This window comes from Hipposideros armiger, unplaced genomic scaffold (genome assembly GCF_001890085.2).
Source record: "Hipposideros armiger isolate ML-2016 unplaced genomic scaffold, ASM189008v1 scaffold_213, whole genome shotgun sequence".
Lineage (NCBI taxonomy): Eukaryota > Metazoa > Chordata > Mammalia > Chiroptera > Hipposideridae > Hipposideros > Hipposideros armiger.
The window spans coordinates 1,921,950-1,932,418 of NW_017731563.1; the positions used below are offsets into that span (position 1 = coordinate 1,921,950).

At 51.7% G+C, this 10,469-nt stretch overlaps 1 protein-coding gene across 1 annotated transcript in view; it reads right to left on the reverse strand.

Annotated features, from left to right (window-relative positions):
* Window positions 1–10,469, reverse strand: part of CACNA2D4 (calcium voltage-gated channel auxiliary subunit alpha2delta 4) — a 123,103-nt gene that overhangs the window by 9,299 nt on the left and 103,335 nt on the right. Inside the window, exon 27 of the mRNA XM_019654048.1 lies at window positions 8,958–8,971. Within this exon, the coding sequence (XP_019509593.1) occupies window positions 8,958–8,971 (14 nt within the window). The remainder of the gene's footprint in view (window positions 1–8,957; window positions 8,972–10,469) is intronic.

The following is a 10,469-nucleotide window of genomic DNA, read 5'->3' on the forward strand; positions in this document are numbered from 1 at the left end:
TATTATCATTGCACTCTTCCCAGGTGAGGCAGTCAGTCACCAGCCATTGGACGGCTGCTCACAGCGGCTCACAGCAGCCCACTGCAGCCCCACTGCAGGCCCGCTGAGTCACTGGCAACTCACTGCAGCCCAGCTCCAGGTCAAGCTGTTGTTCACCATCTTAGCTGTAGAGGGCGCACGTCACTGGCCCTCATGTGGGATCCCAACCGAGGCCCTGCTGCTCAGAGCTGGCGGCGTCCCAAGCCAACTCTTAACAAACGCGCTACTCGGCCAACCCCCCAGGGTTCATTTCTGAGCTCCAGACTTTAGCTACCAGTTGGGTTTTCCCTTCAAATGCTTTTCGACATAATCAAAATGGGATCCATTCCACCCTCTCTTCTCCCTTTATCCTGGTTTCCTGCCATATTCTTATCGCAGTGCTTTTTAAATCCTAAGTTATAATCCATTATTTGGCTATGAAATCAATATAGGGGTTGTAGTCACTTTTTTTTTTAAAGGTGCAGAATTCCTTTGAACAAATCACTGTGAATCATTTGCTGTAAGGTTAAACAAGGTTTTGTGAAACTTGATTGTCTATATGGTTGTGTGTGTGTGTGTGTGTGTGTGTGTGTGTGTGTGTGTGTGTGTGTGCGCTCGCGCGCGCTCGCGCGCGCTCGCACTAGATCAGATGTAAAATGCATTTCTTTCTGTGTAATGGTCACAAAAGATTCCACAGTGGTTCTCTGTCTCTTGTACTGGCTAAATGGGTAGGAGAACTCTGGAGCTGCCTTTGGTTTCCCCCTAACCATCTCCCTCCCACCTCCCCCGACTAGCAACCCTCTTTTTCAATTAATCAGTGTTTCCTGTGGACCTGTCACTTATCATCCCAGCTCCATGGATGGTGACTTAACCTAAGCCCTTGTCCTCTCCGCAGCCCACTCCGCCCTCCTCACTGGGCTCTCCTCCCTCTCCCTCCCTGTCCCCAGTCACTGCTGCCAGACAGTGTGAGTCTTCCTCACACACAGCTGGGATTTTGTCATTCTCTTCTCTGTTTCCTAGAACAGGAACCCACTCCTCTCCACCCCCTCCAGTCCCTCCTTCATTACCCAATCAGCCAACACGAGGTGAGCACCTGACTGTGCCAGGAAGCACACCAAGCCAACGTGGTCCCTCGGTCAGCACACCCTCATGCCTACTGTGCAGCCTCAGACTGCCCTCCAGCCTCACTCCTGCATGTCCTCCCCGCTGTCCTGCCTCTTGCCCCTGCTCCCCCCTCCCTCTGCAGAGTGGATGAGCTCGGACCTAGGTGCTGGATTTTTATTCAAAGCCTGGGTCTGACACAGCCTGCTGTGTGACCATGGGCAGGCCGTTAGAAAGATTGGTGATAACATGTGCTAGGCATCTGGCCCATAGTAAATACTGGGTAAGTGGTGGCCAGTGTGACAAGGAGACGTGAGGGCCATGCTCTTTTCCCTGCCTGGTCAGCCCCCACTCCAGGGAGCTTTTCTTTTTATCCTCCTCCAAGGCTCTCTTTTCTCGCCTTTCCAGTCAGAATTAATGCATCTTTCCTGTGCACTCAGAAACAGACAGGCTATTGACAAATGCACACAGGAGGAAAGCAGGAGTTGAGAGGACGAGATCTTCAGGCTTGTCTGAGCTCTGCTCTCTCTGTGCCTGGAAGGCCCCTGTGTTCTGACTGGGAGGCCCAAGAGGCTTTTTGCAGCGGGCAGTGGACAGCAGGGGGACAACGGGGGAGGTGAAGGCATCCCAGGGACAGAATAGCAAGCAGGAAGGTAAGAGGCACCCAATCCCACTTGTTCCTGAAGGTACAGCCTGAAGCCACCTGAAGTCCCTCCAGTTACAGGGATCCCTCCCAGCTGTGGGTCACTTTTTGCTGCCCAGTTACTGTGTGTGTTCCTGCATTACCAGACAGTGGGATCCTAGTGGGCACAATCCTCCTGTTCCCCATAGACCACACAGTATCTTGCTCATAGTAATTACTCAGTGAATGTTTGCTGAAGGAATGTACGAGTGAACAGACAAGGGAATGAATGAATGATGTGAGTACTTTGTTCCCTGGGAAAGTGCAGTGAGCTGGAATTGAGCCTCCTGATGAGGCTGGCCCAAATTTGCATAAGCCTGTCTCCTTTTCCTCCCTAACTCTAGGCTTATTCACCTAAAAGCCTGTTGTTTAGACACTTGATTCTAAGAAAGGGGGTCCCTGAGAGTAAGACAAGCTCTTAGACACTGGAAAAAAAAAACTTATCCTCTTCTGTAAATAAACAACTTGATTTCTAGGGTATGTCACTCTGGCAGAGAATATCCATCCTCCCCCTTAGTGGGCAATCCTGACTTTACGGTAGCACTATGCTCAACTAAAGTACTACATTTCCCAGAATCCCTTGCAGCTGGGGCTGGCCAATGAAATGTGAGCAAAGACAAGGGTGGGACTTCGGGGAATCTGTTTAAAGAAAGATGACTCTGCAGGGGGTGCACCTGGTTCATGTCTGTTGCCCTCCCCCTTCTTCTTGTCTGGAAAGTGGACAAGAAGGCAGGAGCTCCTATAGCCATGTTGTGGGGACACCTGGTGACATACCATACCAGGCCTAGGCTTCTTCATTCGTTCTTCAAGTGAGAGAATAAACATTCAATTTTTTTTAGTCACTGGAGTGGGGATTCTATTCCTGACAGCAGAACATAATTCCTAGCTGATACAGTTTCATTTGAACTTAGAGTGAATCAGGGCCTCAAATAGGTAAATGGATCAAATTTCCTCAACCTGCAAAGCCAAGGTCCAAACGTTCAACTTTGGGTACCCTGTCAACTTAGGCCCTCCGGACTGAACGTGGAGGGCACCCAGAGCACAGCATGGCAGGGAACTACAGCTTCTTCACGGCCGTGGGGGCTCTGGGGGCTCTACTTGCAAGCTAGGTTTGCTCACAGCAGGGCCAGGCTCTGCTTTCATTGGCAATAACCACACACAAGCCATGGTCCATTGGGCTGCTTGGGCTAGAGCAAAGGGCTGGGGGGTTTCCTGAGTTTCCAGTATGTAATGAGGCGGGGGTGAGGGGAGGTCCTGTGAGGTACCACCCAGGAGCCTGGAGCAGAAAGCAGATGAGCCAGGTGGCAGCCAAGAATGCAGAGCTGATGAGCACCTTAGGCTTGGGTGACTTTGCATGCCTGTGGGAGGCCACTGTCCCCAGAGAGAAGGGGGACCAGAACGTGAGTGGGGGCAAAGATTCTCTCTGTGTCCAAATGGAGCAAATGTCACATGGCCTCTTTACCTAGGGACAGCCTCAGTTCCTTCTTCTCTAAAACAGGGATAATTTATCCTCTGAGGAGTGTGAGGATTAAAAGAGTTACCACAGTGGAATCACTGGGCACAGCTCCTAGTGGCTCCAATCCTTTCATTCCTTCCTGCTTTACTGCCTCGCCCTCCCATCTTCCCACCTGCCTGGTCTCTTGACAAGTGCCCTTGGCCCCACAGTGGGGCCGGAAAGTGTGGAGTGGGTGTCAGCTCCGTGCTCTTGGAGAGCCTCTGCCGCCACCAGCCATCTTGGGGTCCAGGTGATGCACTGAATTTCACTCTGGAGGCACCAAGCTGCCCAAATGAGACTGCCCTGGCCCCAGGAAGGTAGAGCATGGGGGAGTCCAGAGACATGCTGAGGCAGGCAATGAAAAGTGGGGGGCTGAAGGGGCAAGTTCAGGAGTGTGTGCAGGGCTGGGAGGCCGAGGTTTCTTCTGCACCTACGGCACTGGGAGTGACGTGAAGACAGCCTGTCATGCCATGTGGGCAAGGAGGACAAAGAGCTTGGAGACAAAGGGAAGGAGAAGGGGAGCCAAGGAAAACAGAGCCAGGGCCCAGGACAGGCATATCAGAAGCCCTGTGCGGGCAGAAGGGTTGCCTGGCCTGAGGGCCTTGCCGGCCCTGGCTCTGTGGGTGGCGAGGAGGGACGTGCTATGCCTTCTGAGAGATTTAAGCCCTTAGGGAGAGACACCACAATGGGGTGTCTGATTTTATAGCTCTGCTGCCCCTGTGAGGTCCATTTAAAGCTCCTGTATGTGGGTGCTACTCATATAGGCAAATGACAGGACTCAGAGTCCCCAAATCCAAGGTGACAGACCCACTGTAAACATTACAAAGATCCACAGAGCTGTTGTCACTCTTCTGGCTCCAGCTATCTGCTCTCTTTTTAGGCTCAAAACAGAAGGCTGTAATCCTGTCATTTGTATCTCTTTATTATAAGAATGACCCCTGAGTTGGAGGACAGGCTCAGTGGGGCCAAATGTCTAATCAGCAGGCCTGGAACACCACCGGAACCAGGAGGGAGCCAAGCTCCCGGCCCTTAGGCAGGCTGCAGATGGGGCCCTGGGGCTCCTGCTTGCTGGGTAGGAGGGTGTCTGTGAGGGAGGGCTAGGAAGGACTTTCCGGGAAAAATCTTTGCATGTGGAGCAGCAGCAGGCTTCTCTTCCCAGGCCCCTGGGTAAACCTTGGCAGGGATGAGGAGTAGCCCGGACCCTTTGGCACATTAGCCCAGTCCAGAAAGTGCATCCAGATTCATAGCAACTGGCATTAAGGCATGGGCAGTGGTTCTCAGACTTCACACATCAGAATCACTGAAGGGCTTGTTACAGCACAGATGGTGGGCCACCCCCAGTTTCTGATTCCTTCAGAGTGGGGTGCGGCCTGGGAACATGCATTTCTATCAAGCTCCCATTTGCTGCTGATGCTGCTGATGCTGCTGGTCCCCCCGCCAGCCCCCCACCTCCCACACTTTGAGGCCTAGGTATAAAAGGACACTGGGGGAAGGAGTGAGCTGGGAGGAGGGCCCAGGCCATGTGGCCCTTGGGAGCACTTGGGTGTGTTTAGGGTGGGGCAAGTTTGGGTGGGTGGCTAGGAGTGTGGGATAGAATGATTCTGAAATGACTCCCAGTGGACCCAAGCTCTTGACAGTAGTGCCCTTGTGTAAGCCCATCCTCTTGAGTGTAGACTCGACTTAGTAACTTTCTTCTAGTGAATGGAACATAGTAAAAGTGACCAGATGTCACTCCTGAGATGAGGTTTCCAAGACTGTGACTTCCGTCTTGCCCTCCTCTCTCTGCTCTTTTTGGCTTGCTCGCTGTGATGATACCAGCTGCCATGTTGAGAGTCGCCCTCTGGAGAGGCCCACCTGGCACCTGAATCTTGCCAGCAGCCACGAGTGAACTTTGAAGCTCAGCCTCCTCTAGTCAAGCCTTGAAATGACTTGAATGGAGCCAGCCTGGCTGACAACTTAATTGCAGCCCTGGGAGACACCCTGAGCCAGACTTAGCCCAGCTAAGCCACACCCAGATTCCTTATCCTCAGAAACTAAGAGACAGTAAGTCTTGTGGTTTTAAGCCATTACGTTTTGGGGGTATTTTGTTATGCAGCAATAGATAACTGCTACAGAGTTATTGAATGAATGAATTAAAAAAAAAAGCGTAAGTGGATGGATGGACAGCCTGGCCAGGACACCTGCCAGGTGCTGCGTGTAGCGCTGGTGTCTCTGTCCAGGGTATTACTCCCCTGGTGCCTTCTCATAACCTGACACGGCTCAGGTCACAGGGTCCCAGTTGTCCAGAGTGAGGAAAGAGGAACCTGTCAAGATACTGCCATTCCCAGAGCCTTGACACTAGCCTTAGAGCTGAACCTGGAGGTCTGGAATGCTGGGCCATGGTTTTCAGGGCCCTGTAGGCATCGATCCTCATTCTAAAAGACTAAGACCAGTGCAGCACAGTGAAGGAACTCTGCCCTGAGCAGGAACAGAATGACCTGGGGTAGGGGCTCGGGCAGGAGGATTATGATGACCCAGGAGAACCCGACTTGCAGCCTGCCACACCCTCCAGAGAAGGCCACTCTCCCTGGGGTCATCCACCTTGCCTCAAAATTCTCGATTTCCATTAGAACCAATGCTCTCCCAGCTTGGCTTTCATCACCATGAAGTTTTTCTTCTAGAAATTCCCTCTCCCTCACATCACTGGTCTTCTCTTGTAAGTCTGGCTTTTCTGTAGCTGTGAGTTTTGGGGTTAATAACTTAACCTTGCAGAGCCTCAGTTTTTCCTCTGGTATAAAATGAGACTAATACGTCACCAGAGATGATCAGGGGAAGCCCCCCACCCCTTCCTGGGGCCTCACAGTGGGGGGAGGGGGGAAAGGGAGAGCAACAGGCTGTGTTAAAGGCAAGGTTGACCAAGCAAGGTGGGCGCTTGGTGGCTGGAGGAGCTTCTAGAAGGCCGTAACCCTACTAGTGGAGATTAGACTTCATTTCACTTCTACCCTGCTTCATTTTACAAAGGGTTTTTAAAACTACATACAATGTTATAAGATAACATGATAGTTGAGAAAACAGGGATTAATAAGCTAAATAAACACATCCTTTATAAAATATAAGTCTCTGCATAGCTGTTTGCTACCGTATCTTATCCAGAGTTGTACCCAGTGTTGTCATGATTTGTGAAGATATGTGAGCAAGTGTACAACAGGACCAAAGTGAATTATGCAAAGGGCCACTTGGGGGCCTGTCACTGGGCCCCCCACTTCCTGCACATTTCTCCTGAAGCCTCTTAAGCAGGCATCAGCAAATGAAGTCCAGGGGGCCAGATCAGGCCCTTGAGCTAAGAATGTGTTTCTATTTGCAAATGGTTGTAAAAAAATAAAAAGATTGATAATATTTCATGACACATGAAAATTACGTGGAATTCAAATTTCAGTATGCATAATTAAGTTCCGTTGGAACAAAGCCATGCTCAGCTGCTTCCATGCTACAACCGCAGAGCTGAGCAGTTGTGACAGAGCCGGTCTGGCTCTGAAAGCCTAAACACGCACTCCCTGGCCCTGTCAGGAACCGTGTGCTGACGCCTGCTCCTGCCAGAACAGTTTCTCAGGCTTGGCTGTCTTCTCCTTATATCTTGCTGCTCTCCTCCCCAAGTGTCCAGCCTTCCTTCTACACTCTGTCTGAAACGTTGGCCCTTGAAAGCCAACACCACAGGTACCTGGAGACACTGCCGGTATCCGTTCCCCAGGGCAGCAGGAGTCAGCGCATGAATGATTGAGAGCATCGGATCAGCCCAAAGCCTCTTTCCAACCACTGGTTTCAACTTCTGTCATCACCCATTTTCTCCCAGGGTGATTGAGAAATACTAAATGGACCAGCGCTCTGTCCAGGGAAGAGGGACATGGCCAAAAGGGGGCATGAAAGGGACAAGGAGGAAAAGCAGAGGTGCCCAGGGAATCACATGAATGATTCAAGTCCTGCAAGAGACAGCATGATGGCCAGCCCACCCCCAAGTCCTACTAGAGAGGAAAGTGGGTGACACCATCTTCTTCTTTACTCCTGCTGCTGAGACACGCTCCACAGAAGCGGGCCATTGAGAAACTCTCCTCCAGGAGTCAGATGCCATGACCCACTGGTGCCCCTTCCTCAGTTGCCCTCCTTCCCACTTCTCCTTCCTGTGCCCTAGTTCCTGCCATGTTTGAGGGCTTTTTTGGACCCTGAGGCCGGCTCCTGTGAAGCCAGAACATGGAGACAGCCATGGTCACGACCTCGGCAAACCCAGCCAATTTCCCCCAGCTCTGCTGATACCCCAGGCGCTGAGACTCTGGGGCCTAGATGTGGCCTTAGAAATCATGTAGTGCAGCCCTCTTATCTTAAAGAGGAAACTGAGGCAGAGGTAATGGAAGCTGCTTAACCAAATCACATATCTAAGTAGTGGCAAAGCTCACACTGGACCAAATGCTGTATCCCTTTGATTGAGGTTCAGCTTGGAGGCCATTTCAATACTTCTGGCTTGTTTCAAGGAAATATTCACGTAAGGATATTCAGGTTTGGTTCAGGCTTGAACAGGCTTCTTTTTTAGATTGACTTCTGGCTAAATAAAGAATTAATTTTAGGGCCCAGTTTGGGGCTCAGCAAATGGAAAATTATAATTGTGCCTTCTTTCTTGCCTTTCTGAGCACACATGGGACCCAGGGAGACGTCCATGTGCCTGACTGGATGCGTGAGCAGGGCTGTGGCTGAGAGGGATTGCCTCCATTCCTTGATTTCCCCTCTAGCAAACAGAAGGCCAGGCTTGCTGGGTTAGAATAGAATTTTCCACGAGGGAGGTCCAGATAGGAAGAGAGCACAAAGTGGGGAAGGCCTGGCCCTCTGGGCCCCAAGAAGTAGAAGGGGAGGGTGCTATGGTCTGAATGTGTCCCCCCAAATGCACATGATGAAAACTAACCCTTAAGGTGATGGTCAAAGGTGGAGCCTTTGGGAGGCAATTAGGCTGTGAGGGCAGAGCCATCAGGAATGGGGTTAGTGCCCTGATGAAAAAGATTCCAGAGAGCTCCCTTGTACCTTCTACCACAAGAGGATACAAGGAGAAATCTGCGACTCAGACGAGGGCCCTCGCTCAATTATGCTGGCACCCCGATGTTGGGCTTCTGGCCTCCAGAATTGTGAACAACACATTCTTGTTGTTTACAAGCCACCCAGTCTGTAGTTTTTTGTTATAGCAGCCTGAATGGACAGAAGGGCAGGGGGACATGACAGAGGGGAGTGAGAGAGAGAGCTACGGGGGGCTGCTTAGGACTCTGGGGCGGGGGCCCTCTAAGGCCATGCCTGCCAGTGACACAGCCACAGCACAGAAAACACGGGGCCCTGAGGGGCAGCTGTGCTGAGCCCCTCCTCATCCCATGGACAATTTCCATACCAACCACAAGAGAAGGCCAGATTAGTTCCAGACAAGTAAAGAAGTAATATTTTCTCTGGCCATCTCAGTTGAAAAGTGCATGAATTTTGTAATCTCGCTATGTTGACTTTGGTTTCAGGAGGAGACCTCATTTTATTCAGACCTTTTGTTGTACTTGGCTTTAAATCAGGATTCCTTCCTGGGGCCACACACCCTTTTTTTTTTTTTATAACAAGGCTGCTGGATGACTTGGCTCCTCTTTCACTTCTTCCCCAGTGCCTTACCTCCTGGGACCTCTCTGAGATCAGGATGAAGCCGTTGTTGTCAATGACGAAGCAGTCCAGGTCCTGGAGAGAAGTCCAGAAGGGAGGTGAGGCCAGGCCCCATCACTGACCTCTGGGGCCCAGATCTATCCTGACATTTGGGAAGGCAGCCTTCTATGTATGTCCAGTGAGAAGGTTCCCTCTGTGGATCTGTGGAGCCTAGCCCTGCATGGAAGGAGGGCATTTGGGGAGGAGGGGAGTGGGCCCATCCAGAGGCTGTGGGTTGAGGGGCCTACAGCTCCCACTTCTACCTTCTTCACACTGGGAAGAACTTACACTGTCTTGGCAGCTCTCTGGGCACAGTTCATCCACCGCACTGCACTGGAAGCAAGAGGAGAAATTGTAGATTGCGTGTGCCCGTCTGTGCCTAGGGTAGGTATGTAGTGTGTGAGCATGTCGAGTGCTGCGTGTGTGGCACGTTTGTGTTGTGGATTTATGTGTGGGGACTGGTGGGTGTGTGTTTATGGTATCTGGTGTTGTGTGCACATGTGTATGGATGGTATATGTTTAATGTGTGTCTGTCTGTGTACTGTATATGTGATGTGTATGTGGTACATGCAGGGCATGTGTGGTGTGTGATGTGTGCATGTATGGTATATGTGTGGTTGTGTGTGCATGTATGTATCAGTGTGTGTGTGTGAATGTGGTGTGTGTGTGTGTGTGTGAATGTGGTGTATGTGTGTGTATGTGTGTGTGTGTGAATGTGGTGTGTGTGTGAATGTGTGTGTGTGTGAATGTGGTGTATCTGTGTGTGTGTGTGTGGGGGGGGAGGGTGCATTAGTAGTGTCTGGGCACTGGAGCAGGATCCTTGCTGGCTGGCAACTGCCAAAGCACACAAGGTCAGCTCCTCTGAGGGAGCCACAGCCCCTGCAGCTGTGGGTGAGGGGAGAAGGTCAGCTGCATTGCTGGGCCTCATGGGGTGGCTTCTTACTGTTCTTTGCCATCAGGCAGGATGTGGTGGCTGACCCCAGACCACTGGACTGGTGCTCCTTCCCCCTCCAATCCCTTCCATCTTTATTGTCTGGTTCCTTAAACTTGCTCAAAGTGAGGATGCAACAAGTGAAAGGGGGCCATGGAACAGAGGAGGCTCAGTGCCGTGGGGGCAGATTCGGGGCTGGAGGAGCTTGTGGGGGACAGTGAGAGCCCTGGGACCCTGGAAGAGCCTGAGTCTGAGGGCTCTAGGGAGTAGAGGCAGGAAAGGAAGAGGTGGAACGGGAAGGGCTATGGTAAGCCCAGCTTTCCGGGCAGACCACGGCTTGGCTCTTGGCTGGAGGGACTGAGGGGAGCAGTCTCTGTACTCTGCCCTGAGAGGATGCCGTGAGAGGGCTTTGAAGCATCAGAGATGTAGTGAAAGGCAGGCCAGCCCCAAAGGGGACACTGTGTCCTGTCCTTTGTCTGGGGTCTAACTTGAGAGAGAGCACTGGGTGGGAAAGGCTGAGACCAGACAGGGGCCACTGACAGAGGCACGGGAGC